The following is a 27,805-nucleotide window of genomic DNA, read 5'->3' on the forward strand; positions in this document are numbered from 1 at the left end:
AAATAAACATTCAAGTTTGTACCTAATTTTGTGTTCCTAGTTTTGTGTTCTCTCGTGAGAATCCTTGGCAGCCAGCCGACAGCCTTCCCAGGGGCAGCCCCAGCTTGCTGGCCGTCTTAGAGAAGCAGCAACAGACTGAGGATCAGTCCTGGCGCACCAAGACCCTGGCTAAGGTGCCGAGCATCGGTGGACTTTGAGTTTGCTTTTAGAACAATTAGCTATGAAAGGGCACAGATACTCTCTCTGCTTGGAATGGCATCCACAACACTTTATTAAAGGTGGTTTTAGGGACAAATGGAGGGAACTGCTCCCTGAAACACTCAGAATCACGCTGTCATTCAGATAGACTCCAGAATGAGAGAAGTGCACTTTGCAAAGTTGCTGCTAAAGAGGGTCCTATGGGCCTGCAAAATGGCAGCCCCATAACCATTTGTGGAATGAATTTACCCAAGTTCTTGCCTCCCTGAGCTTTCCAGGAGTGCGTGTCCTGGAGGCACTCAGTGGCCCCCTTGGTCTCCAAACACCTGTTCAATCTGAGAGTTAAATGGATTCTCCTTTCCCAGGACCTGGGGCCACTGGAGTTGCACCTTCTTCCAGAAGTGATCTGCCAAGAGCAGTGAAGCGACCTGCAAGAGAGAACCCAGAGGAGGAATAAAAGGGAAATTGTAACAAAGTAAAGAATTTAGCAGCCGGATTTACTGTATTCTCTGTGTGGTGGGCAGACCTAGGATGGCCCCCCACGACTCCTCGATTTGTGTCTTTGTAGAATCCTCTTCCCTTGCTGTGGGTGGGATGTATCATTTGGTTCTAATCAATGAAATATGGCGAGAGTAAGAGGATGTCCCTTCAATGACTATGTAACATTATCTAAGACTCTGCTTTGCTGGCAGTCTTGCTTGGGAGACTGTGGGACTGATGAAGGAAGAAGGCTTGTCGGGAAGCCTGCATGGCAAGGGGCTGACATCCAGCAAGAAGCTGGGTCCTGGGGCGCCTGGGTGGCTCAGTCGTTAAGCGTCTGCCTTCGGCTCAGGTCATGATCCCAGAGTCCTGGGATCGAGCCCCACATCGGGCTCCTTGCTCAGTGGGGAGTCTGCTTCTCCCTCTCCCTCTGCCTGCCGCTCTGCCTACCTGTGCTCTCTCTCTGTCAAATAAATAAATAAAATCTTAAAAAGAAGCTGGGTCCTCAGTCCTACAACCACAAGGAAATGAATTCTACCAACAACCTAAGTGAATTTGAAAGCAATTCTTCCCCAGTTGAGTCTCTGGGTGAGGATGTGGCCTGGATGACACACCTGGATTTTCGTCTTGTGAGACCTTAAGTAGAAGCCCTAGTTAAACCGTGCCAGCACTCTGCCCCCACAGAAACTGTGATTCTGTATTATTTTGCACTTCTAAATTTGAGGTGATTTTTTCTTTAGTAACAGACAACAAATGTGCCTTTTATCTGTGGACAGTCAACATCTACTGCAGGCCCAAGGCTTAGGTTTTGGAGATGAACAGGATGAGTCCTTCCTTTAAGGAACTCCAGACAGGCAAAATGAGATCACCAAACCCACAGGGGGGTCTGTGGGAGGCTGGAGGGAAGGAGGTGCCAACTCTGCTGGGTAGGGGGGAAGCGACAGGTCCTCCCCAAAGAGGGTGACGGCTGAGCTGAGTTTTCAAGGGAGAGTTCACCCAGATGGATGATGTGGGAAGCAGTGCACCTGGTGGAGGACCCAGGCTGTGCAAAGGCACAGAGGTGTGGAAGAGAATGGCACGGTGGTAAACCAAGGGAGACGAGGCTGCAAAGTCACCGGTTGAAGGAGGCTGTAAGCACAAAGAGTGTGGCTGGGGTTCCAGGGTGAGGAATCATTGGCTTAATGCACGAAAGGCCTGTTTGTGGCTTTCCCAACTTAACGTCTACTCTCCAGTTGCTTGGGTTTACAGCAGGTTTCCCTTTACTCATGGTGTTAGCAGGATCCATTCTTGGTCGTCAAATCCTCTGGCTTGGGCGCCTGGGTGGCTCAGTTGGTTAAGCGACTGCCTTCATGGTCCTGGAGTCCCGGGACCGAGTCCCACATCGGGCTCCCTGCTCAGCAGGGAGTCTGCTTCTCCCTCTGACCCTCCCCCCTCTTGTGCTCTCTCTCTCTCTCATTCTCTCTCTCTCAAATAAATAAATAAAATCTTAAAAAAAAAAATCCTCTGGCTTGTCACTAACATGTCTTTGATGAGGACTCTTTCTCTGCAAGTAATGCCTTATTTAGCAAATGGAGCCTGGCCAGGCCTGGGGGCCCTAACTTGGCTACATCTGCAAAGGGAAAGCTCAAAGAGAAATGTGATTGCTGAAGGCCTTTCGGGAGGAATGCACTGTTCAGAGCAGGTGCTCAGGGATGTCCCCAACTTTATTCAGAAGCACATGGACATTGTCTCCAAAGGCCTCGTCCTGTTCAACATTCCAACAGGCAGTGTCGCCAGGTCCCTGTGTGATGTTGGGCAGCCCCCTTCTACTCTCTGGGCTGCAATTCTCTCACTTGCAAAATGAGTGAGCTAAAGTATATGGTTTAAAGACCTTTCTGGATCTAAACTGTGTGTAAGGTTTTAGCAGCTGTTAGAAAAAACTAGAACTGGTTTAGTTGTTACATTAAATACCCCCAGTATTTTAATATGTTCATGAGCTTTCTGAGCTGGACCCCAAATTCTATGTATCCAAACATGTAATCTTGATCCTATCCATGTGGTACCTAACAGAAACACACCACCCCCACCCCCACCACATATACACATACCCCCAACACCACACCCCCAACACCAGACACATCACATCACACCACACACACCATATCCACCCTCCCCCATCACACACACACACACACACACACACACGCTTACACCCATACCCCCCTCCTCGGCTCCCTCCCCCCCCCCCCCCCCCCCCCCCCCCAGGCTAACTATCAAGCCAGCGGGTTTCCAGGAAGGGGCTGTTCCTATCTCACACACTAAGCAAGCAGTGTCTTCCGAAGACAGAAGACTGGTCTTGTGGTGGTTTTTCTGGCTATTTCTCAACAAAGGAGGCCGCCACCAGGTCTGTGGAAAAATACTGGTTTTCCTGTTTTGTTTTCTGCCTTTCTACTTGGTACACCTAAGCTGTCTTCCTAACAATTGTGTGAAACCAAGACATTTGTGGTTATTTATTTCCCAGTCTCAATTAATAAAAGAGGAGATGGGGTGAGGATAAGAAGAGGAAAGTTAAAAGGAAAGAGCTCCGCTTTGTGCCTACAGTAACTGTTTGGTTTGAAAGCAATTAGTTGGCTGTCACTCTAATGGAGATGAAAATATTTATGAGTGTGCACTGGTTATTATTAAACTAGAGACTTGTGATAACATGACCCACTCTAATCACTCACTCATGTGACAAACATTTACTGAGCGTCTACTGCGGGTTCCTCCTATAACCAGCCTCCTGTTGGAACTCCCATGATACACAGGGCGAAGCACAACCACCCTTCCCCTCATTACTCCGGGTTAGCTGTTCCCTGAACATGAATATTCTTTTGTGCTTCCCTGGTCATAGTTTAAAATAGTAAAGCAATCCCTATTCATCTGAGAAAAATTTGAAAAGACAATTAAGCAAAAAGAGGACACAATAAGTGCAAGTCACCTGTAATTATAATAGAGGTAGCCCACGTTAACCCTGGGTGCAGGGCCCTGCCCCTGCCTGTACACATACACACATGCACACACAAAGTGGGTCCTTCCGCAAATATAATTTTATGGTCTGCTCTTTCTGAGGTGTAATTTACGCACGGTGCAATTAACTTCTTGTGATAAACAGCTTCGCGAGTGTTGTTGACAAATGCATACAGTTGAGGAATCGCCCCCACAATCTGTAATCCGCTTTTATTTACTCCGCTCTATATTACAGCGTATTTCTGTGTCACTAAAGGTAGCTCGATCTCACTGTGTTTATTCAGTGCGTGACATTCCATCAGATGGGCGCAAGCTAATTTATTTCACCAGTGGAGACTTGTGTCACGCATCTCTCACGTTTGACCTCGGGACAGGGGAACAGAGCGCGCACGGAAGGGGTTCGCGGGCTGCGTCGCTCGCCTCCCCTACCGCACACGTGCGAGGGGGGACGTGCCCCCAGAGCGTCCCTGGCAGAATGCCAGGGGATAGGAGGTTCTGGTTCGGTGGCACTTTCTGGTTAACGGAGTCGGGCCCTTGGGAGTCTCCCCCTTTGTGCCTGCGCGCCCTGGCAGGGCCCCCGCTGCGGTGAGTGCTCACGGGGGCCATGTGCGTGGTGCTGCCCTCGCGCAACCCCCCCTCCTCCCCGCCAAGCCAGCAGGTGGGCCGCCTCCTCGGCTGGCTGCGCTCTGAGGAGCCCTGGTGCTTCCTTGCAGGCACTCCTGCAGCCCCAGGGCTTCTGTGGGGTATGGCCACGCACCTGTCTGCCTGCTGCCGCCACAGAGGAACCCTCGTGGTGCCCAAAGCGCGCCATGGTCCCTGGTGCGCCCTAAAGGCTCCTCTGCGAAATTCTCCCAGAAGGGGGCGACAAGGCAGGGGGACCTAACACCCTGTTGTCTTAGGTGGAGTCTGGCGAAACAGACCTTTCAGTGTTGATGTGCAGCCCCAGAATCCCTCAGGTTCGAGGCAGGAGTCTCGGGAGAGGGGAAGGGGAGGCTAGGAACCCCGTGCAGTTTCTGGTAAGAGCCACCATATGGCTTCTGGCCTCTCGCTCCCTTCTGATGACAGTTTTTAAACGGAGCCACTCTTCTTTGCTTAACCATATTTGGGCTTATGCTGAGCCCCTCTCCAGGAGAGCGTCTGGTCCTCCCCCTAAATACACACCGTTGGGTCCACCCCACACGCTCATGAGACACACCTGGACACCACAGAAGCCCAGCAGGGGTCACAGCTGGACGCAGCCCAGGATCCCTTCACATTCCTTCTTCATTAACTCATTTTATGTATTTTGCTACAAAAATAGAACTCATTAGTAAGACAACTATAAAGTCAAACCCTAAACAGTAACTACCTTTTTATAATATTAAAAAAAAAATAAATGCAATTCAAAGCAAGATTGCATAGGTTTCACCAAAAACTTATCCCTGATCCCTTGTAAGTTGAACCCTTGCTAAATTTAACTCTGGGCTTTTATGAGACCAAAGTTAAAAATATACTCTGAATTTATTTTTCCTGTAGGAAGAACATTTCTGGGCTATCTTGGTAAGACTGCTTTTAAACTCCTTCAGGGAAGCCCTTACCACAGGGAAGGCATGGCTCTGCTTCTCTGGGCTCTTAATCTGCCCAGAAACATGGTCTATTGGACCCAATTAATTTAATTTTATTTTTATTCTGAGAGAGAGAGAGAGAGCACACACATGTGAGCAAGCAGGGGGAGGGGCTGAAGGAGAGAGAATCTTAAGCAGGCTCCATGCCCAGTGCAGAGCCTGACGTGGGGTTCCATCCCACGACCCCAAGATCATGACCTGAGCCAAAAGCAAGAGTCAGACGCTCAACCGACTGAGCCACCCACGTATCCCCGTCCCATTTAATTTTAAATTTGTAAACCAACAACATGCCAACAGTGTAAGATGTATTTAAACATTTACATCTATGGGAAAATGTAAATTCCCAGCCCTAGCCTCTCTGTGCTGACTCAGGGTGTCATTCCAGAGCCACTGTCGCTAGCTGGCTTTATGTATAAAGCAAACTGAACAGACACGGTCCCCGGTGCACGGGGCAGGACCAGCCTAAAGTGTCTGAAGGTTCCTTGGCCCAGAAGGCCCTCCTCTCTACCCGCCCCACTGCCAACATCGTTTCCTTCTTTGAGGGACTCCACAAGTCCACCCAGGACCCTGGGTTCCCAGGGGCTTCCACGCTGAGCTAAACAAAGACCCGGAGGCTGTTAACATTTAATAACCGATTATATACATAATAAATATTGAAGCCAGGGGCGCCTGGGTGGCTCAGTTGGTTAAGCGACTGCCTTCGGCTCAGGTCATGATCCTGGAGTCCCTGGATCGAGTCCCGCATCGGGCTCCCTGCTCGGCAGGGAGCCTGCCTCTCCCTCTGACCCTCCTCCCTCTCATATGCTCTCTGTCTCTCTCATTCTCTCTGTCTCAAATAAATAAATAAAATCTTAAAAATAAATAAATAAATATTGAAGCCAAATATATATATGTAATTTAAAACCAATCCACTGATTAGTATCTTATATCTGCCTCAAGCAATGCACAAGGTTCAGGGCTCAAGAGAAAGTCGGGGAGTTGATGTCATGGAAAATGTATTGCTTGCAGGAAGAGTTTTAGGAGGATGGTTTGAGCTGCTACTGGCATCATGAGAGGAGAGGAGGTGGTCTTGCAGAGAGCTCTGCTGGGCAAAGCTGCTAAGGCAGGAGGTGTCAGGGAAGCTTAGCTGGGTGGTCTCAGAGTAGCCAGGGACACTGGACTTGATGTTATGTCTGTGGCTCTTCCAACATTTTCTGTTTACTATTGTCTGGTTCTAGGCCCAGAGGTCTTTTAGGAACCTCTTCAGAGGCTTAGCTTTGCAGAGATTTTAAAAAGCATTTGAATTGGTAGAATTGCTGTGGCTTCCATAGGCCACAAATCTGGGTCTTGGGTCTTTGTCATATCCTTTCTTTTATAAGTCAAACTTTCTCTGCATTTGGTCAGCAGTTTCTCAGTCAGTTATTCTCCCCTCTCTACTATACCTGTTCTTACTGGAGGCCTCAAATGGTCTCCTGGGTCTCCTCTCCAGTGGGTCCTTCTGTGATGGGCAATGGTCACAATTTGACCCCATGGGCCAATCTCACTCCTGCAAGTGTCTCCAGTTCTCAATTAGATACTGATGATTTCCAAACCTGTGTCTCCAGGCCAGCCCCCTCTTCTGAGATCAGAACCCATCAATTTGATCTAATGGTGATTTAGACAGTTCCATCTGGATATTGTGCAGGCACCCCAAATTCAGAATGCTTAAGTCTGCCCCTTCCTCTTTGGGGTTCCTTGCCTTGGTATTTTTCATTTCTGTTCATCCAGATGCCCAGTCCTATGAGTCATCTCCTTCCCACCCACCAAATCCCATCAACTCTCAAGTCTGCATTGTAACCTACTTTTCCCCTCCTATTGAAGAAGATACTTCTTAAAACTCTGGTTCTACATTTAGGGAGTGAGCTGAAAAGGTAAAGCAGTTGTCAGTCTATACTAAGATTTTTTTCTATGCCTGGTTATTTTCCATTAAAATATAAGCAAAGGGTGTAGATTTAGATATAATTTGGTTAAAAAATTATAATGTATCAATCATGAATTTGAACTGTTCAACACAACTCATGTTTATACTTAATTAAACTTGTCTTCCTAAGAAAATTGGAACAATTGAATCAACACTCCCACCACTTCTCTTGTAGGGTTTTAGAAAGAAATAGGCTAATAGTATAAACCCTGCTTCCCCCTTGGTGGTTAAGGGCCCGTACCAACTGTTTTTGCTCAGATGTTCAGGAATTGGTGGGAGTGCATGTGAACATGGCCTGAGTCTACTCCTTTGGTTGGTATTATGTCCATGCAATTAATATAAGGTCCTTAGACCAACTTTGCCCATCTGGCTCTTTTAAGATGGAAAAGATGTGGACTCCCATAGCTCCCTATGTTTTGTGGATCATTTGCTTGTGTGTGTGTGTGTGTGTGCATGCGCACGCATGTGTGGCAATTTTAAGTTATTAGTTTTTAAAATAATAACATAAGGTTCTAAAAGGATCCATCAACACTGCCTCTGCTGTAAGGGGCATTATCTGGAGGGGAGTTTGCAGGTATGACAAGAGGCTCCTCTTCAAGGCTCTAAGTCACGATGTGCTCATGTGCGCACCTCCGTAGCTCCCACCCAGACCCCTTCCTGAGCTATGCTTATATATTATCTGCTAAAAATACACTCCCATTTTGGATGTCCTGCAGGCTCCTTTAATCTAACGTGTGCCAAACTCCTCTTCAAACCACCCCGTCCCTCTGTGTTCTTCACCTCAGTGAGCAACAGAATCATCTATCCAATTTCTGAAGTCATGAAAGAAGTGTCATGCTTAGCATCTCTTTCTCTTTTTTTTTTTTAAGATTTTATTTATTTATTTGAGAGAGAGAGAGAGCATGAGATGGGGGAGGGTCAGAGGGAGAAGCAAACTCCCCAACCAAGCAGAGAGCCCGATGTGGGCCTCGATCCCGGGACTCCAGGATCATGACCTGAGCCGAACGCAGTCGCTTAACCGACTGAACCACCCAGGCGCCCCAACATCTCTTTCTCTTTCACCTCACGTCCAATAAATGGCCATGTTCTGTTGATTCAACTGTGTAAATCTGTCCAATACACACCTTTCTCTTTCTCCCCACTCCCCTGGGCCCCACCACACCATTCTCCAGCCGCTACCACAAGTCTGGTTCTTTTTCTTTCTTGCTTAAAAACCTTCAGTGGCCCCTCCTTCCCCACAGAAAAAAGGTCAAACCCCGTGCAGACCTTATGTGATCTGGTCCCTGAGTAAGTACTCTTGATTCCTCTCTCTCAACCCCACGCCCATTCTCTATGTCCCAGCACTTTTATTTCCTCCAAAGTGCCCTGCTGGCTTTTTGTTTTGTTTTGTTTCTGCATTCAGATCTTGGCCCATGCGGTTTCCTCTGCTCAGAACACTTTGTGTAGCGCCTCCCTCTTCCCCTGCGCTTGATTCGCTTTTGCTCTTAGTTTTGAGTGAGCTCCTCTGGAAACTTTTCCGAACACCGCTCTCTCCCATCCTGCCCCATAGAGTGCTCCCATAGCCCCATGCTCACACAGCTGGAGGCATCGACCACTTTATATTTAATTATCTGTTCACTTGTCGTTCTTCCCCTCTAGACTATAAGCTCCTTAGATGGCAGGGGCAGCTTCTTGTTCACTCTTGAATTCTCATTGTGTTAGGCACTCAATAAACATTTTTGGATGGCAAGTTGCAGTCTGGATTCTTTAACTCAATATATGATAAACAGGCAGGTTTTGGGCATGGCAACCCATTGTTGCCCACTTTGGATGTGGCTTCACCATGCCCTCACCTACTACCCACACAGGAACAAATCTCTCGGGAATAACATGTGATTTCGGCACACACTGATTTTCTGCTTTTTTGGTTTTAATTAATTAATTAATTGTAAGTAGGCTCTATGCCCAACGTGAGACTTGAACTCATGACCTTGAGATCAAGAGTCGCATCTTCTACCGACTAAGTCTGCCCGGTGCCCCCCACCCCCCGATCTTCAGCTTTCGACCCTGTTCTCGATAATCAGTTATAGGCAAAGCTCTTTGAGTGCAAGATAGAGCCCTAATATAACAGACTTTGAACCGTAATATTATTTTAAGTGTCAGGGACAGGATGGTCTTTTGATGGATCAGACAAGTATGTCCCAAAGGGTAAAAAAAAAAAAAAGCTATTTTGACCCTCTCCTTTTTAGTTTGTTCCCAATTAACTCCTTCTCTGACCATTTCTTCATATCCACAATTCTCTCTAGAATCAGAAAGGTACAACTCTGTGATATGCGGGAATGACAAGAACCACAACCTAATTATTGCCAGAAAGAAGGTCTCCGTATTAAAAACCATTCTTAGACGAAAGGCATCATTCTGTGGGGAGCAGACTCTAATATTTAACCAGCTTCTAGCCAATAATTCTGTTGGACCAGCTGATCCACACGATACCCAGGAAAGTTAGATATTCTGAGGTGCATTACTTAGATTTATTTTTTCAGTTGTTTAAAACAGGGAGATGGGCATTTGATGCTCACTTTCAATTTACCCGGCATTTGTGGGACTCCACTGTGTATTCATCTGTAGATAGAGTGGCACTCTTTTTTGTTTCCTTTGAGACAGTTCTTAGCCCTGCCCGTGGGTACTCAGTGAGCCTGCAGCTTGAGGGAAGGTGGGCTGTCAAGCCATTCAGGCTCCCAAGGGGATGGTCAGCCCTCCCCGTGGCCTGGCTGACCACCGAGACCAAGGCCACAGGGAGAGCACACCAGGACTGCTTCTCCGGTTTAGACTCTTGTCACTGCCACACCGTCCTTACCAAAGGCTAGGCCAGAAAGACTAGAGTTGCAAAGGATTGCCGGCTTTCAAAATTTGAAAAGTGGCAGGACTACTCCCACACTTCTTTCATTTTTTTTTTTTTAAATGAAGGAACATCACAAGCAGGTCCAGTATGTATGAAAGATAAAAGCAGAGCTTCCCTGGTTGAAGTTAGGATAATGGATAGGGTGAGGGTGGGAGGGGACAGAGTCCCACCCTCTAGCTCGCCTTGCTCTGTGAAGAGACTAGATTAGAACTGCTTTCCAGAATTGTATCCTGGAATCTTAGATAAGAAACAGCTCTTACTGCAGGATATTGCTAAGGACACTGTTTTCCTCTCATCCAGTGTCCTTTCTGGAAAGATCCGTAGAAGAAATTTCTCATAGGTCTCTCTTCCAGGAATCCTTGTGATTTTTTTTGAGTATTTGACTTATTATTATTTTTTATGGAGGCCATGACGTATGCCCCTTTTTATGGCAGCCCCTCGAAAACAGAGCTGATGCTGCCGGCTCCTGCTGGCAGTTTCTCAGGACTACCCTGCACACATGATATGAACTGCAGACATTAAGTCAGGAAGCCAGGCATCATTTCGGTCTCACTTGCCTTTTACTCTGATTTTCAGTTGGTTTTTATTGAATCTTCTATCTTAGACATGTGAGTACATCTTTCTGGAGTAAAAGGGGATAAAAACAAAGGGGATAAAAACAAACATATGGATGCATAACTACCTTTTACAACGAACCTACCAGATAGCCTTCAGCAACCGCTGTGTGACTGCACGTACCTCATTGGGGTGGAATCCATCGACTGGTTCAATGAGCTGCCAGGGCTGCCCGCCTCTCTTCCGCCACTCGTCCACGACTGCAGGGCACACACAACCAGAGGGTTAGCGACGCGCTTCTCTAAGTGACGGTCAGCGCTGGAGAGCAAGGACCATGTGGACCAAACGTCAGAGCTGCCCACGGGCCTGCCTGGCCGATGCTTTACTCAGTTGTGGCCGCTCTGGGCTATTATCTCAGGCATTGTATGGTCTTTTTTTTGATTTTCTAGCTCAGGAAGAAAATGTGTGACGGTGTTGGGTGAATGTGGTTTGTGCAGGGAGGAGGGCGGTGGGAAAAGGTGAGCTCTGACATATTCAACACCGCTGTAAATTCATCTCATTTGTCAGTGGGGGAGTATTGCAAGAGAAGAGGGGGGAGTTAAAGCGTCTTGTTAACATCTCTTCACGTGGGCTGCCATTTCCAGATGCTGTCTGCATATGTCAAGCCGTCACCATTAAAAATCGTACAGTTTCTCAGAAATACAATTACATAAAATGATCTCAACATCACATTTAGAGTGAGTATGGCTACAGAGGAAATATTACGAGCCCCAAAGTGATGAGAAGCAGTAAAACTGCCCTTCAGTAGGAGTAAGAGACCAAGACTGTCGGTTGCTCCAAGGCAATAGCACCATTAACTCTATACTGTAATTTTATACAGTCAGGAAGAACTCCTCAAGGAAATTTCCAAATCCCTAGAGAGACAACAGAGAGAGAGGTTTGAAACTGGCTGCTCCCCGCGTCTCCCCTGCCCTCCCTTCCTTGGCGTCCAGAGAGGGGAGTAGGCACGGCTGTAATTTTTCCAGCTCTTCCCTCTTCTCCACAGAGACTCAAGAGCAGGGATGTGTGTGCCCTCTTGGTTCCCCCCCATCTCGCCCCAAAAGAAGGAATGGAAATTCTACCGGAGGCTTTGACTGTGCAAGTGAAGCCTGTCTCAGAGCTGAATCAGTACTATGCTGCTTTTGTAATTAGTCCTAATATCACAGCAGGCCACCCCTCCTTGCTACCCAACCCCTGTTCCCCGAGGGGCTGCAAACACTGCTGCCCTTGTCAGAGCTCAGGAAAAAATTCCTGCTGGTCGTTTGAAGTCCTACATACAGGATCATCAATTCCCTTTGGCTTCTTCTCCTGCAAAATGGCTGCCACTGAGCCACTCCTCCATATTTTGCATCTGGCTGTTATTGGGAGTCAGTGATAACATATTCCTTCCTGCCAGGAATCATGTTTTTGCCACTGCACAAGTCCCTATTCCTCCTCACTACAAGGGAGTCCAGTCTTTAGAAGAACTGGCTTATCATATAGAATAATCCAATAGGCATTAAAAGAAATGCCGCAGGTTACCAAGGCTACCATCAGTCTATTCAGAGTGAAAAACATCATTTTCCCACATGATTATTGTGTCTGTGAGGGTTACCAGTCATTGCAAATCTGCGGACATCAGTATTATAACACTTAAAGGGAGAATCAGAAACTCACAGGCAAGAGTTTAAGGTCTTATCTGTATTGTGACCAGTGCTAGACAAAGTGACCTTTTTAGATTTGTTGATCTCAGGGGGAAATTTTGCTTTCTTAGAATAAATGCAATACCAGTGGTCTTTATTTCTTCTCTGACTGATTTTATTTTATTTAATTTTTTAAAAAGATCTTATTTATTTATTTGAGAGAGAAAGAGAGAGCATGAGGAGGGAGGAGGGGCAGAGGAAGAAGGAGAAGCAGACTCCCCACTGAGCAGGGAGCCCCACATGGGACTTGATCCCAGGACCCTGGGATCGTGACCTGAGCCAAAGGCAGATGCTTAACCAACTGAGCCACCCAGGAGCCTCTGACTGATTGTAAAGGAGGAGATCCAAGCAGGGGCAGCATGGTAAGTTGGTCTGTTTACTTCCTGCCTGGGATCACAATTAAAAATAGGTAAATGAATTCCTATTTTCTCAGAAGACCTGAATTAAACTTCTTGAATGATCACAAATGATCTCTTGGGATTTGGTGCATAATGTATTTTCTGTATCTGTAAAGTCGAAGTAGTCATCAGCAATGACCAGCTTTTCAGAGATGCCATAGGAATCATTGAAGAAGAGTCATAAGCACTTGGTAGCTCCTTGCTAAACAGCAACACTAGCAGATATTTAAAACAAGAAATTGGAATTCTGGTCAGCACCATGAAGTCATTGGTTGTTTTACAAACATCCACGTGGGGAGAACTAAGACCAAGTTTACTCCAATTGAGTTGTCTTGGAAACTGAGGGCAGCTGGTATATTTAAACTGTCAGTCTAAAAATGGCCTTGTCAGCCAAGTGGCATTTTCCTTCCTCTGTTTGGGAGGTGTGGTACAGACAAAGAAAAAGGACATCACCTGCTCCAGCTGGCATTTCCTGAAGGGAGGAAAAATTGCTGCCTCTGTTTAGCTCATAACCAGTTAGAGGATGAGTCAGCAAGAGACAAAAAAGAGTCTTTGGAGATGAGCAATAGCCTTTCACTGAGGGACTGACGCTGTCAGAATGGAGAACAGATAGGGCTCATGCCCACCCTCCAGGGACAGCGACCCTCAGCTGCAGTTTGCTCTGTCACAGGGGGTGGAACTGTACATTTCATATGAAAAATGAGGATGTTTGTGATGCAGTCATCAGCTCAAATACAGCACTGAAATGAGAGGGGAGATTTCCATGTGACCCTTAAGACTGCAGGTTTCATAAGTGGCTATACGGTTTTTAAGTCTGATAACACAAGACCACGGTGCTAATGAGATACATTTCCACCATGGCTTCCTCTAGGGCACCCAAAGTGGTCCCCGGGTATGATTGGTGTTGGGAGGTGGGTTGGACATTGGAAGAGAATCAACATTTATTCTCCTTCTATGATAAGCCCTAGAAGAGTGTAGTAGGTGCTTTGCATATACTGATGACAGTGGTGGTGGGAGGATGTCAGCTAAGAGGGTTCTCACCACATTGCAGTGTTGTCTCAATCCTCACATAACCCCCAGGTCCCCCGTCCCACCCCCCCACCTGCTCCCTGGTTTACTGATTGTTACCTTACACAAAAGAGAACAAAGCAGAGTGGTTATTTAACTACTCAAGGTTACACAGTCATTCTGTGTCTGAGCTGGGATAGGGGCTCAGTTCTATCTGGTGGCGAATGCTGGGCTCTTTCTACAAGAGCGCATTGCACCTCCATGATTTCTGGGATGATGAGCTTCCCAGGTGTGGCGGTTACCCATGGAGTTGGGTCTGGGAGTGAATGAGCCCTCCGCTGTATCAGCTGTTCATGCGGGCAGATCGCAGGCCACCAGATCCTCTGTCTGCACGCTCCCTCCATCTGTGCCCGTACGTCTTCCCTAGTGGAGCACCCACTAACTTCCTATGGAGAAGGCAAAGAAGGCCTCTACCAAAACTGGATCTTCAGATTTATTTTTAATAAATGTCTCTCAGGAAATTCCTTCAACTGTTGATGATTGTTGCCAAGTAAGGACAAATACAGAGGAGGTTTCTCAGTAAGATGACCCACTGCCATTTGATTTAGAATGTTCAGTTCAGTTTAACTGAACTTTTAGCTTTTATATTGCATTTATTGTTGCCATGAGGACAAGAAGGGGCCAATGAGCCTCTGCTTCCAGCCTGTTCGGTCATCAGTGGAAAGCTGGTAGTACTGAGTCAAGGGTAAAACTCTTCTCTCCCTATCCTTGATGAAGATAAGGGCTGTTTTGTTCTTCTGACAGCTATATTCCCAACACCTACATGTACATGGTAAGACTTAGTAAAAATCGGATGACTAACTAAATTCTTAACCTTGGAGCATTACGGAGCCCCATTTATTAAATTTTAACGTGCATCTGGGTCATCTGTGGATTATGTTAAAATGCAAATTCCAGTTAGATAGGTCTTAATTAGGAGTGGAGCCTGGGGCTCTGCATTTATAACTAGCCCCCAGGTGGTGTGGATACTGCTCATCCTGAGCCATACATTGAGTAGCAAGGGTGTGAGGGGACCCTATTCTTTCCTGGGCACCAGCTATGTACCAGGCACAGCATTTAGGAGAATTACATTTTTTTCCCCCATACAATCATCATGAAGATCTGTTATGTTGATATGGCAGCCCCATTTCCAGGTCTGGAAAGGAGAGTTTAGACATGTTCAGGGAATTGCCTACATTCCCAAAGACAATAAATGACAGAGCTAGAGATTACTTTGGAAAATGAAAAGTCCCATGTGAATGTTAGACCTTATTATATTTTTAATAACTTTATCTATATTCAAGGTTGATGATCATCAAAGATCACTTGGTGGTGCATTTGTTTACACCAGGAATTCATTAATGAGTCTTTAGCTCTGCATTTTAATGAGAGGTTATTTATCAAAACGTCTTTCCCCAGGAGAGAATTATATATCACCTAGGCAGGAAATCTACTTAAGGGAGATCAGTCCTGTTGAAAAGCTGTTCAGGATTGGAGTACGAGAGTATGCAATGCCCTACATGTCAGCTAATGTAAAGTTTGATAATTCATGATGGCCATCTGCTTCATCCCAGATGCTGGGGTTGGGGATGTTGGTGGCAGGGAGAGAGAGATGATAAACTCGGGATGAGACCTCTCCCATCATTTGCATACACCGTAAAGCATTCCATTAGCGTCATCTCAGAGGGCAGTCAATCAACAGGAGGCTTTTCTCTTGTATAATAAGTGCTTAGCAATGAAAATGAGACTGGGAGGATTAAAGTCAACAAATAACAATTTTTCAGAGTCAAGATGTAAAGGATAAATCAGGAGCTCCGATAATCACCCCCATTTTTGTGTGGCCACTCCTCAGTGACCCCTGTGTTCGGACAGAATGTTAGAAAAGAAACAGTGACGTTCTTTCCAGAAAGCTGGAAGATGGGTTGTCCACTTTGCCACAGGCAAATCCGAGGTCCCTCCCTTAAAGACTCTGACAGGTTACATCATGTGTGGGGGCTGGGAATCTGTTCTGCCACTGGACCCCTAGGTCAGTCAGCATTCATACGGGAGGCACTGCCTTATCCCTCATTCCTGCCACACTCATCTTCAGCCCACAGGTAAGCAGGGCATTGCTCAACTGGCAAAAATGAGGTAGGTGATTCCATTGATCTGCTGGCTCCCGGCCCAGAGCTGTCTCCAACTGGTCCTTGGCTCTATTGCTTCAGGGATTCTAAAATGATGGTGAAATGAGGAGGTGATGGTAAGCTTCTTCCCTCCTCCCTGAAAGGGTCTCACACTTTATCTTTCTTCACTACTCAGAGCTGTGAGTGTGTCCAATGTGTGGGAGCCACCCTGCCCAATCTACTGCCTGTTGGCTTATAAAAGCTCTGCTCAGTCAGGCTCTAAACTGTAGCCACTGCTTTTGTCTTGTGTCAATACCTACTCCAAACACAACTTACGATCTCGGAAGTCAAAATCCATGTAGAAAAGATCGAAGTTCGTAAATTTCTGGCTGGTTGCAATTTTTTTCAGTGTATTGGAGAGTTGTTTCGCTCTCTGAATACAAAAGAAACAGGGAGAATTCCATGAAACCTAGACTTTAGTGAGACAATTCAGGCAGAACAAAGAAACTGGTAGTCCCCACCCTCACTAGGAGCCATCAGCGGAGGGAGGCTCTGCCCGTGAAATTCTAGTCATGCAAAAATGGCTAACGAACATACAAAACTGTTAACATTCATTAGGAATCAATCAGTGAGAATTAAAGTAATAAGATACCACTTCTTTCCCATGGGATTGGCAAAGAAAAGATGAATAATCTTGATAATATAGAATATTGCCATGGGAGAGGTGACTGAGAATGTCAATTTGTTTCACCTTTCTAGAGAGCAATTTGGAAATAGGGATCAAACCCTTATACATGGCATAACCCTTGGACCCAATAATTTCTCTAAGAATTTGTCTGAAGGAAATAGACACAGTATAGAAAGAAATATGTATATACACACACAGGTTAGTCACAGTGCTATTTTTCATAGCGAAAAATTGGAAACAACCTATATGTCCAACACTAAGGGGCGAAATAAATCACGGTACATTCATATGCTGTATGCTTTAAAATGATGACAAAATTATGATGTGGAGGACTAACTTATGAACACTGGAAGGCACAAAACAATATGTGTACTCTGATACTGTGTAGGCAAAACCCCCCAAATATCTATGAAAGTAATACTGGAAACACATACATACATATTGGCTTGGGTGATGGGGTTTGCAGTAATTTTTGTTATTATTCTTTGTGTCTCAGCTTTTTTATATTCCCCAATTTTTTTTAATTGAAATATATTTCTTTTGTAAAAAAAAAAATCAATAAATCTCTTACAAAGAGATTATTCACCATCCCTGAAAGAAGTACGTGAACCATGGATGTCCTCAGAGAAGAGAGGAAGGCTGCGTAGCCCCTGGTCCTCGTGGACCTTGGGAGGATGCCAGTCATCTGTGGGCCTAACCTTGCTCAATCCTCTCTATGTCTACAAATACGCTTAGGACGCCTAGGTATATGTGTATCCATGTATGTGTGCGTACAAGAGAGAAAGACACACAACAGAGACAGTGACTGAGAGCCACAGACCCAGAGCATGGCAGAAAGAGAGGGACAGGGCACCCCACATTCTCTTGGCTTCTCCAACACCCTGGCAGTTTGATGTTTTTATTCATCAGCTTGGAGGCCACTGCCCTGCCCAAATGCCCTTCCCAGTGGAAATGCTGCAGTAAATACCTGGGAAGAAAGATCAAAGATGCTATCAAAGGAGTTGCTACAGTCTTACCTCTGAAGTGAGAGTCCGGAGCGTCTTGTTGGAGGACATCCAACTGTGGCAGGGGCTGACCTGAGAGTAAGAAAACACCGCTTTGATTACAGAGGAGCAAGACCAGTAACAGGGAATGTGGCCTTGGAACAAGTCATTGTGGGCTCACCTGGAGACAGTTCAGGAAGGAGTAGAAATGTGCATAGGTCACATCCTTATTTAGCTGGCCTGGAAGACAAAGAGGTCTGTTATGTTGTACTTATTCAGATCTAGCAGCCAACTAGGGACACTTGTGGACGACCCTGCCTTTCCTGAGAAGGGTGGCACTTCCAGGGACCTGTCCTGAGTTTTCATTCCGCATTGCTCCTGAAGAATGCCTGAACATTCCTTCTTTCCGAGTGTCCTAGAAATCAGACTGAGCTGGGGAGGGGTCTAAGGAGTTTACTCCCATCTTGAGCTTCTGCCCTTATCTGGACCCCAGGTAGAAGGATAAAAAGGCCCCATACAGGCTGGAACACCACTAACAAAGGACTTGGAGAGCAGGGGCTTTCTCCAGGCAGGGGTATGAGATGCCAAGTTCCCATGGAGAGCATTCACGGTGGTAGTTGGCCAAACCCTCATTGTCAACTTTATGTAACACTCAGGTCTGCCCAATTATCCCACGCTGAGGACCTGCTGGGACTTTCTCGGTGTCTGAAGTTCTGACCATGTGCTGCCCTGCAGTTTGGTAGACTGAAGGCCTCCAAAAGTGTGTGGGTGGCTGTTGGATGGGAGAGGACAGCACATCCTATCCCTTCACAGCCCAGTGCATATCTTATTTGAGACCTAATTACTAGATATGCTCTAATTTATTTTTTGGTGCACGTTAAAGAGGTGCATATGAATAAAGGTGGGGGTGCCTGGCTGGCTCAGTTGGAAGAGCACGTAACTCTTGATCTCAGGATTGTGAGTTTGAGCCCCACATTGGGGGTATAGAGGACTATAAAAATTAAATAAAACTTAAAAAAAAGAATAAAAGTGTTAAGTGCCCTATGTGAGTTCATCCCGAGTATTTCCAAACATCAGTTGTAGACCCAGAATCTGTGGGGGTTATTTCTTCTCTCTTTTCACACATCTCCCCTCTCCCCCACCTCCCAGCCTATCCACCCCTGGAGGCAATTCGACTTTCGTGCTGTGGCTGAGACACAAAACCCAGGCCCTCCCAAATCTCAAGGGTGAATGACTGATGTCTTATCCATTAATACTTTCTCACATTTGAAAAAATAAAGGAAAATAATAGGACCTATTTCGGAGTGAAGGGAAAGATTGAAAGTGATGGAACACAGTCTTATTTTTCACTTACACCTCAGATCAGTTAGACTGAAAGATAGATTCAATTTTCTTGTCATAGAGGAAATATGTATCCTCTCTCTGTGTGGGTGAGTGAATCCCAAGACTGGAAAACCACAGGCTTGTTATCGTCATTAAAGTCACAATGACACACCAGGCCTCCTCTTTTCTCAAAGGTGTCTGCATCTTTGTATTTTGGATGAATCCCAAGCCACCTTCTGTCTTTGCTTTCATTTTATGCTCAACATGGAGCCCTGAGCTCTCGTCTTTCTCCAAGATCCTGTTTTCCACCACTGAGGCTTCTTTCCCTCTACTGTGTGTGTGTGTGTGTGTGTGTATGTTTCGTAATTTACCTTTCTGTATGTGTCCCCATCTATCTCAGCCTCGCCAGCTACAGTGACTAACACCTCCTACTTGTACTCCCGTCCTCCATCCTCTCCACCCAATGACTTGGCTCTTGCCCCCTGTTGGTACTGCCCCTGAGCTGCAGCCTTCCCTCTGCCATCTTGGTTTTTTTGTCGTTGTTGTTGGGCTGGGGCCTTGTAATAAACCTTAGGTAGCTTGGCTGGAGCCCTGTCAATCTGTTTGGCCCTGATGAATCCCCTGTCCCTGAGAACTGGTCTCTCTCTTTCCTTTGCCCAGTGGCTGAAGTCTTTTTAACCTGTAGGTGGTGGCACCTAAGGCCTGACTACAAGTAACACTCTCGCACCCTCCTCTTTCCCACTTGCTCTCTTATCCAGAGGGACCAGAGTTTGTCCTGCTACTGGATATTGGGGATTCATCTGCTGGATCCCCTCTAGGGGCTAAGTCCAGCCATAGCCTTGTCCATCCTAGCTTACTCCTCTCTCCCTGATGTCCTACTGCTGAGGTCCCAGCACACCTTAGAATGAGACCACAAGGTGTGTCCTCCTACTGGGTCTTCTCTTGATCCCTGTCTCTTTCCCCCCCACCCCCATCTTCTTGCTTTTCTGGCACTTGTAATTAGACAAGATTGATATAGGAAAAATCCTTAGGTGAGAAGGTAGGTCTGTTGAATAGGATAAGGGCATGCTAGCTGCAGCTGGGAGGGACCTGGGAAAGGTGTAATGAGTTGGTTTCCCTTCTTTCCGGGATTTCTGCTGTGGAAGGTAGGGTGACTCTGGAGCTGGCCCCGTGGAAGGGCAGTTGGGAGTGCTTATTATTGGCTTATGGTTTAAAGAAAGGGAGGAGGGAAAATAGTTGTTATGCTTTTCTCCACTTATTGGTGCTGTCAGTTGGTTATTCATTGTTTCTTTTTAGGTATTACTTTTCAGTGGTATTTTTGCATATTGAGGAGCCCTGGTATAAAGATTGATCCCACCTAAATGTCGTACCTATAAAGAGGCAGTATCTGCAACATCCTGGTCAGAAAGTGAATCTGGTAAAGAAAGCTGGTCAGAAATGGGACAGGGGCAAGAGGACTGGAATTATCAGGGCTGAGGAACTATCAGAGTGTGTGTGTGTGTGTGTGTGCGTGCACGCGCATGTGCGGGCACATACAAGGGCTGGGGAGCTAGTGGGCTGGCCCAGTGGCTGCCATATGTCCCCCCAAAGATTAAAGGGCATGTTCTCCCCCACCTGGCTGCAGTCATTATTAGTTCTTTAGGGCAGAGTGTTTGGCATTTACTTAATGCTGGGACTGCAAGTGAAATTTTAGGTACCATAAAAGCTTGGTACCAACAAAGATCAGCCACACCTCCATGAAATACCACCTGAAAGTATAAAACCTTAGCAAAACCACGTGAATTCAGACAGGGAGTAAGCCCGTGATAAATTAAGAGGTATAGTGCAAGGTACTTTAAAATATATTAGGTTTCAAGTTTAAGAGTAATTGGGGAAAAATTAAGCTGTTGATGTTCTGTGGCAGAGGCCTTTCAAGGAAGGCCCACATGCAGACTTATTTGTAGCCAGCAATCCTGGACTTCTTGACTGTAGTCTAACCCTTCAGGTGGCTCCCAGAATGCCTAGGGTTTATAGCACTGTCAGTGGCAGAAGGGGATTTCACTGTCAGGATCTACACAGTGTTTTCCCCGGTGGAATTGTCTTTCCTCTCTCTTTTGGGGACAAGGACGCCATTTTAGTATCATCTTTACCCCCAAAGCACATAATAGGTATCTCAGACATGTTTGTGGAAAGATTGCCTTTCTCATAAACTGTGCCTGAGAGGAATTATCCCTGGTCAAGCTTGAAAAGATCTATGTAAGTAGAATCTTCATGTGTGAGACTTAGTTTCTGGTAATTCCTCAAAAAGACTATACATTCTTGCTGGGAATTTTAGTTACTGGTAGAGACTGTGGAGCTGCTGCCGTCCTTGGCAGCCAGGCTTTGACTGGGTAGTGACTCAAACATGGTTAAGAGATGCCAGGAGGGATTTATCACCCCCTCCTCGTTGGCAGGAATGAGCTAGGAATCTGTTCTTGCCCTGGGCCTTCATTACCTGATGATCTGATGCTGTGGCATTTAACCTTTTCTTGGGTGAATGGTCAGCCTGGGTTCCTACCTGTCCTACTGAGGCAGCAGAAAATGTATCACTGACCCAGGGGTTCTGCTTGACTCCTGCTTCCTGACCTCTTTCTTAGTCCTTAACGGGTGGCTAACGTCAGGTCTAGAGAGTATCGTCACCATGTTTCTAGGCTCAAAGACAGAAATAAATGGAAAACCCCGTTTATTTGCTTATACAATCCTTAGCATAGTGCCTTGGGAATCAGACTCCGTGTTTGGCTATTGATTAACATGAGACCGACCCTAACCTCGAAGAGCAGCAAAACCCTGAGACTGGCCTGGCATTAACCTGCTTTCCTGCTGGCTCACGTCTGATGGGAGTGAAGGTCCACAGATTGGATTTGAAGCCAGAGCAGAACTGAGATACAGGGCAGTAGCCTTCTCCTCAAGCCTCTCATCTTATGTGAGTTATGCACCAGCCAAAGGAGAAATGAGGAAGCTGGGTAAATCCCACCTACTTCCCCAGGCTGTCTAGGAAGGATACTGATGCTTCGTTGAGGAATTTATAATTTATATCCCATGGCAACCAGGCAGCAGGGATAATTTAGGATATGAATAATAACTTAAAAACATTAAATAAATTTTAGATGGTTTTAACTTTCTTCCTAATTGGATTTTTTTTTTTTTTTCAAAACAAGGGTTGTTTATATAGAACAAACTCATTCTACCTTTTCGTTCTTCCTCTTTTATGCTGCAAAATGCTAGTGCCCGATCAGTGGTTGGTGAAAGGCCATTTGAGGACAAGGCAAAGCCTAAAGCAAAGTTTCTCAACCTTGGCTCTATTGATATTCTTAGTTGTGGGGGGCTGTCCTGTGCATTACAGGATGTTTAGAAGAATCCCACTAGATACTAATAGCACCCCTTCTCCAGTTGCGATAATGAGTAGGGGTGACATGAAAACCACTGGCCTAGAGAATCCACCAAAGTGATTGATGAGTCTCCCCAATTACCTTCTTTCCCTCCCTTGCTCCCTTCCAAACTGTATGGTGTTGTTATTACCTACTGTGGTTGAGTCAAGTGAATTGTGTGGCATATCCGAGAGAACTTATGGAGTTATCTAACCAGAGTTCATGGAAAGAAAATGGGATTTGAAGTCAGAAAACCCAAAGTCAAGTCCCCACTGATGTGATAGAGTAAAATGGAAGCACATCTCTCTTGTCCTCAACTTCCTTTCCCCAAGCATTTCTTAGTATGGGGCAAATCTAGGAATCTGAAAACATTTGTTGGGGGAACCGAAATTTTCAACCCCAAAGGCTCAAAGAGACATTCTTGGCCCATGTGGTTGTGCTTCATGTGTTCAAGGAAGCCCAGAATGGAGACATGTTCTCTGTGTGACCGTGTTACTATTTCTAAGGGTCACGGTCAAAGCTGTGGGAACAGAAAGAATATGCTTTCCTCTTGAGAGGCTGGACAATGTTTTGCTGGGATGATAATGATATTTGTGGTGCACCTGGTAACTGAAGAGGAAAAATGACTTCAGTCTTATTGGTGGGAAGCCTAGAAAGTGGGTATTTACTCTTGTGCCCCTGGTGAAAGGACCAGAGTCTTTTGAGAACTGGTTAAAGGGAACCTGCTCTTTTCGTGTGTTAGGAGGGGTGGGGGTTGGCTTAAACAGGGACTACAGGAGGAGAAGAGGAGACTGGAAAGGTACAGAGAAGTTATTAATGCAAGGAAAAGCGCTCTACCCCCACCCCCTGAGGTGGACACTGAGGAAGGAGTTTTAGGTTTTTCCCTTTGAATTGCTCATCTGACTCATTAGAAACTGCTTGGATCTCCAGAACACTTTCGCAGCGGTCGGTCTAAGGAGGAGGCTATGGCAATACTAGGGAAGGGGCGACCTCTTTAATGAGAGACTGGCAAGGGGTTGTTGATATGAGGCTGAGGGGAGGATATCTAGGCTCTCATTCTAGTAGATGCCTGTCAGAGAGGTCTGAGGCCAGCACTTCCTATCCCCCTTCCCTGCTTAATTTTTTTAGTCACACTGGCATACTCCTGCAATACAAGCCTACATTGGCAGGGATTTTTGATTATTGTGTTCACTGATGGTTATGCGGTTCCTAGGACAGTGCCTGGCACCTAATAAATATTTTTTGAAAGGACATTCTCCCCCAAACATGGAGAGAGAGAGCCCTACTATACCCAGATTACATATACAATAAGCTATGCAACATTTGGAGCCTTGGGCTTTTCATCTATAAAACGAAATTAACAAAAATATCATTAATTGGATTAACAGGATTGTTTTAAGGATCAGCATGGCCAGCCCTTCCTGATGTGAATTACTATTACTTTTACAATGTTTAGAAGGCATCTGGAATGCTAGAGATGCTATTGAAAGTTTCTGGAGATCTTTAAAGCATTTCAGAGCCAAGGACTCCAAAAGAGTGTAGAAGTAGGAAGCAAGCCCCCTGGAGCATGTGTTGTGTAGAATTTTAACTGCCACCAGGGTCCACAGAATTTCTTAGAATTCTGGCCACCAGGGGGCACTCACCATTGAGGTTTGGAGAAATCCTTCTCTTTGACTTGAGCTTCATCCGCTTATTCTAGATCTCACTTTTCGTTAAAGGAGTTTCCTGATTTAAATTCTTACCCTTCAATTTGTCCTAATTCTACATTAAAAATTTCTGCCCTTTCTGACTTTAGATCTGGTTCTGACCATCTTTGGATACTGGCCTTTAGATCCATACCTCAGGGCTCTTGCCTTCACCAGCTCTGACCTATACACCATGGTGGCATTTTAGGTGTATTCCTATATGGTTTGAACTACATATATTCGAACTATGTATAACTGACATTGCTAAAGAGTAAAAGTATCGGGGTGCCTGGGTGGCTCAGATGGCTAAGCGTCTGCCTTCGCCTCAGGTCATGATCCTGGGATCCTGGAATTGAGTCCCACATCGGGCTCCCAGCTCAGTGGGGAGTCTGTTTCTCCTCTCCCTCTGCCTTCCCCCTGCTCGTGCTCTCTCTCCCTGTATCTCTCTGTTTCAAATGAATAAATAAAATCTTTTAAAAAAAGGAGTAAAAGTATCTTCAAACTAATACCGAGAGGATAATATCTGTTGTGCAAATTATCCCAGAGAAATGTTCCATCTGGTAAGCCGTATAAAATAACATGACTGCCATTTGGCAGGTGGGAATTTAGATACTTCAGAGTCCGCATGATACTGGAGTATAATTTCTCGGGAGTGGTCATTGCTGCGACTGGGTCAACTTTCCTGTTGGTGAAAGAAACAGAAAATATCTTAGTAGATAAGGATAAATGCATACACATACATTAACACCTCTACCTCTCCTCCCCCTGCCCCATACACACAATGTAGTAGTTATTGGTGTTATTTGCAAAATATGTTAAGCTTCCTGACTCTTCTTGTGGTTGGGTGGGCCATGAGACTGATGTAGCCTATCAGTTGTGAGCAGAAGTGACATGTGTCATGTTTGTTGATATGAGAACCTCTAGAATGCTCTCTGCCATGAGTCTGGGCAGTGTTCTATATTGCAGCTGCTTCACTAATCTGAGTCCTGGAATAGAGTCCCACGGTGATCCCTGGGCAACAATATAGTATGAGTAAATGTTTGTTGCTTTATACTACTAAGATTTGAGGCTGTTTGTTCCTGCAGCATGTCCTTACCTATCCTGACTGATACACAAAGTTAACAGAATCAAAGGAGTCTGGTATTACTTATTCTTTGTTAGACCCTTTGAGACCTGTAACTTCGTCTTGAAACTTTTCACATATATCACAGTTAGGAAAATGCAACTTTACTGAGAAATAAAATGACAGTATGTATCCACACTACATCCTTCCTTTCTACATTGAATTTGAACTTACACACTTTTAGGAATACATTGAATTAAGATACTAACCTGAATTAACCTGGGAGTAGATTGTAGAATTCTCTAAGATTTTCATCTACTCTTTAAACTGCCTTTTGTTAACCTAAATGGAATAATAAATTGTTTTCTATTTTGAGTCCTTAAAATCCCAAATTTACATAATGATCCTATAGTGGGTTGAATAGTTTCCCTCAGAATGTGACCTTATTTGGAAATAACGTTTTTGCAAATGTAAAGATGAGGTCATACTGGGTTAGAGATGGCCCTAAATCAAAAAACAAGTGTCCTTCCAAGAAGAGAAGGTGTCACGCAGACACACACCCAGGAAAGAAAGCCATGTGAAGCTGGAAAGAGAGACTGGAATTAGGTTGCTACAAACCGAGGAATTCTGAGGAATGCCAGGAGCCCCCCGGAAGCATAAAGGACAAGAGACGATTTTCCCCTAGACCTCTCAGAAAAAGCATAACCCTGCTGACACCTTGAGTTTGGACTTCTAAGCTCCAAAACTGTGCGAGTTGTTTGAAGTCACCCAGTGTGTGGTGTTTTGTTAAGGCAGCTATGGGGAACTTAATACAGATTCCAAACCAGGAAAAGTAAGTCTACTACTCACAGGCTGGACCTGAGGCATAAGTGACATGGAAGGAAGGGACAGAAAGAAGCCCCCAGGGATGTCCACTATTATCGCCTTTTTTAAATTTAATTTTTCTTTTTTGAAGATTTTATTTTTAAGTAGTCTCTGTACCCAACATGGGGCTCGAACTTACAACCCTGAGTCACATGCTCTACCTACTGAGGTAGCCAAGCGCCCCTCTACGGTTATCACTTCGAAGTGAGTTCCTAAATGGACATTGACGCTGCCATTTTGGAGGGAATTTTTCAAAATGTATCAACATTTGGGGCGCCTGGGTGGCTCAGTTGGTTAAGCATCTGACTCTTGATTTTGACTCAGGTCGTGATCTCAGGGTCATGAGATTGAGCCTGGAGTTGGGCTCCGCACACAGTGGGGAGTCTGCTTGAGATTCTCTCTCTCCCTCTGCCCCTCCCACTTGTGGGCACGAGCGGGTGCTCTCTCTCAAAAAAAAAAAAGTATCAACTTTTGAAGTTGGCTTAACTTTTGACCTTGAAATTTACAGTAGCATTTCCACAAATTTGCAAAGATGTACATACAAGTATTGCAACATTGTGCTAAATAGTGTAAAGTTAGAGAAAGCCAAAAAGCCTGGTTGTATAAATGTTAGTGCATCCATGAGGTAGAAGGCTATACGGGCACTAAAAAGAAAGAAGTAACTAATACAGGTGATAGTTATACAACATTCTGAATTACTAAATGCCGCTGAATTGTTCACTTTAAAATGGTTAATTTTATATGATGTAAATTTTATCTCAATAAAATAAAAAAATTAAAAAATGAAGTAGTTTGTATTAGCACGGTAAAGACTGCTAAAAAAGTATTGTTGATTGAAAAGAACAAATTACAGAGCAGTAAGCATACTATTATTTCATTTCAATGAATATTAATCAGCCTGTAAATTAGAATTTGCATAGAAAATATCTGGAAGCAAATACATTAAACTGTCTCCATTGGTTAGCTTGGAGCAGGCTGGTGGGGGCGCTGGTAGGGAGTGATTATGGGGAAACTCACTTCCTACACCCTGTATTATTTGAACTTTTCACAACAGATATTATTTTGTAATCAGAAAAATAATAAAAATAAAACAGATTCTCATATTATTTTTATTCTCTCTCAAGGAAGGGGGAAAAAAACCGGACTCCACCTAAGCTTTAGTGGAAGCAGAAAGCATTGTAGTTTTATGTCATTTGTCCCCCACCTATTTCACTTAGTCAAATAAAATCACTTTCTAAATTACTGCTATCCAGAGGTGACAGGCTGGTCACGGATGCAAAGATCACTTTGGCTCATTTGTGACAAACAATATGTACCCATACGGAGGAGAAGGCAGAATAAGGCTGATGTTAGGGGTTACCAGTAAGGTCTTAGCTGTGGGTGGTGTACATCCTTCTACACTACCTATTGGTTTGCTTAGGACTCTCCCAACCTGCCTGAAAAAAAAAAAAAGAAAAGAAAAGAAAGAAAGATGTCCTATTTTACAAAACCCCCCGCGTATAGAACAGAATGCTAAATTCATGTTTTTTGTTACCTTGGAAAAAATCATACTACTTTATGAGTAAAAATCTCCCTAACCTGAATAAAAAGCTCTCATAAGGATGGATATGAGAATAGGTTGCCTACCTACTAAGGACCGAAGGCTGGGTAGGGGCTTTGGCTTGACTTGCATATGTGCAGAAGTGCTAGAAGGATCCCAGTTTGTGAAGAGGATTCAGGCTGCCTTGTGGGTTTTCTCAGCCCAGAGGACCCAGCCAGAGTAACCAGGTTTGATATTCACTGTGTGTGTGGGGTGACAGCAGGGGTGAAATGGAAGCAAGCCGGTGTCCGTACCCTATCTTCCCCCATCGGTAAGGTGAGCGCATACTGCTTATTAACTTTTGCTTTGGCACTTCAGTTT

At 45.2% G+C, this 27,805-nt stretch overlaps 1 protein-coding gene across 2 annotated transcripts in view; it reads right to left on the reverse strand.

Moving 5' to 3' along the window:
- Positions 1–6: 6 nt before the first annotated feature.
- Positions 7–27,805, reverse strand: part of AOAH (acyloxyacyl hydrolase) — a 165,338-nt gene continuing 137,539 nt past the window's right edge. Inside the window, exons 16-21 of one of the 2 annotated variants that reach the window (XM_035020912.1) lie at positions 24,488–24,660; positions 17,766–17,824; positions 17,618–17,677; positions 16,250–16,346; positions 10,829–10,905; positions 7–626 (exon numbers count right to left, since the gene is read on the reverse strand). In XM_035020912.1, the coding sequence (XP_034876803.1) occupies positions 498–626; positions 10,829–10,905; positions 16,250–16,346; positions 17,618–17,677; positions 17,766–17,824; positions 24,488–24,660 (595 nt within the window). In that variant the 3' untranslated portion in view covers positions 7–497. Of the gene's footprint in view, positions 627–10,828; positions 10,964–16,249; positions 16,347–17,617; positions 17,678–17,765; positions 17,825–24,487; positions 24,661–27,805 lie in introns of those variants that run through there. The other variant, XM_035020913.1, reaches the window with a different exon arrangement.

The sequence above is a fragment of the Mirounga leonina genome, unplaced genomic scaffold (genome assembly GCF_011800145.1).
Source record: "Mirounga leonina isolate KUSES-001 unplaced genomic scaffold, KU_Mleo_1.0 Mir_174, whole genome shotgun sequence".
Classification (NCBI taxonomy): Eukaryota; Metazoa; Chordata; class Mammalia; order Carnivora; family Phocidae; genus Mirounga; species Mirounga leonina.